Source organism: Bison bison, unplaced genomic scaffold, assembly GCF_000754665.1.
Source record: "Bison bison bison isolate TAMUID 2011002044 unplaced genomic scaffold, Bison_UMD1.0 scf7180017864122, whole genome shotgun sequence".
In the NCBI taxonomy this organism is placed as follows: Eukaryota; Metazoa; Chordata; class Mammalia; order Artiodactyla; family Bovidae; genus Bison; species Bison bison.
Genome location: NW_011494694.1, coordinates 357,599 through 358,777, shown reverse-complemented (window position 1 = coordinate 358,777; position 1,179 = coordinate 357,599). Strand labels below are relative to the sequence as shown.

The 1,179-nt window shown below is 61.0% G+C and overlaps 1 protein-coding gene across 1 annotated transcript in view; it reads right to left on the bottom strand.

Annotated features, from left to right (window-relative positions):
• LOC104988305 (ribosomal protein S6 kinase alpha-2-like) overlaps window positions 1–1,179 on the bottom strand; it is a 152,770-nt gene that overhangs the window by 53,469 nt on the left and 98,122 nt on the right. Inside the window, exon 9 of the mRNA XM_010839590.1 lies at window positions 1–630. Coding sequence (XP_010837892.1) covers window positions 1–630 — 630 coding nt within the window. The remainder of the gene's footprint in view (window positions 631–1,179) is intronic.

Here is a 1,179-nt window from a genome sequence, read left to right as displayed (position 1 = left end):
CCGAAGGACCACCAGTCCGCACTCTGCGTGTGGCCCCGCCGGTTCACCACCTCAGGCGCCATGTACTCGATCGTCCCGCAGAAGGAGTAGGCTCTCTTGTCGTGGTCGATGGCCTCTTTACTCAGCCCGAAATCTACAGGGATACACCGCACACAGCGCTCAGTCTCTGGGCGGTACTCAGACCCCTGGCTGCCCGGCCAGCCCTCCCCGCCTCCCTCCCGGGGCCACGCGGCCCGCAGAGGCTGAGCCAGGCCTCGCGCCTGCCTCCCCGTGGGATTCTGTCGGGATGAACACGTCCCGGAGTGCTCGCAAGGGTACTCAGAGCCTGTGTTCTGATGCCCGACGCCACTTCCCCGTCCAGGATTGCTTGCAAGGGTACCCAGAGCCTGTGTTCTGATGCCCGACGCCACTTCCCCAGAGGCCGTTTTTGGCAGGACACCCTGGATGTCGGCGGCCTGGGGAGAGGCTCTGGAGTTGCTCTGATGGACGGGCAGGGAGAGGACCCCTATTCCAAAGGAAGGGACCAGAAAAGGGTCACGGGCACAAGGGTACTCAGGAAGGTGGCCCCCAGTGGTGAGGCAAGAAGCATTAGACAGACAAGTCTGACGGGGCTTTGGAGCTCCTGCCGTGGGTCACCGTCCCCAGATCTCATCCTCAAAGCCAGCCAAGGGGGCCGTCCTGCCGCGCTCCTGTTACTGCACCCAGCGGGTGGGGGACACAGTGAGCCCGCCGGTCCTGAGACTACAGACCCCTCCAGTTCATCATCTGTGAACTTCAGGTTACCTAACCTCCCGGGCGGAGTGAGGACCAAGTGAGCCCGCGGCTAAGACAGCCTCCCCACCACCCCCGTGGGTCTGACACTCACGGCCGAAGCGACTTGCTCTGCACATGAGAGTCTCGGGGGCTTGTCTGTCATTTGTGCCAAAATGACAGATCATGACAAATGACTAACTCGGGGTCACTAATAAATAACAGAGATGGCAACGATTGCATCAGAGGAAGCCAAAATCCTCTGATGAGCCCCGCAGGGCGGCAGGTGTCCAGTGTGCTGCGGGGGAAGAGCAGAGAAACAGCCCCAGAAAGAGCGAAGAGGCTGGGCCGGAGCCGAAGCGATGCCAGTTGTGGATGTGTCTGGAGGTGAAAGTAAAGTCCGAGACTACAAAGAACAGCGCTGAATAG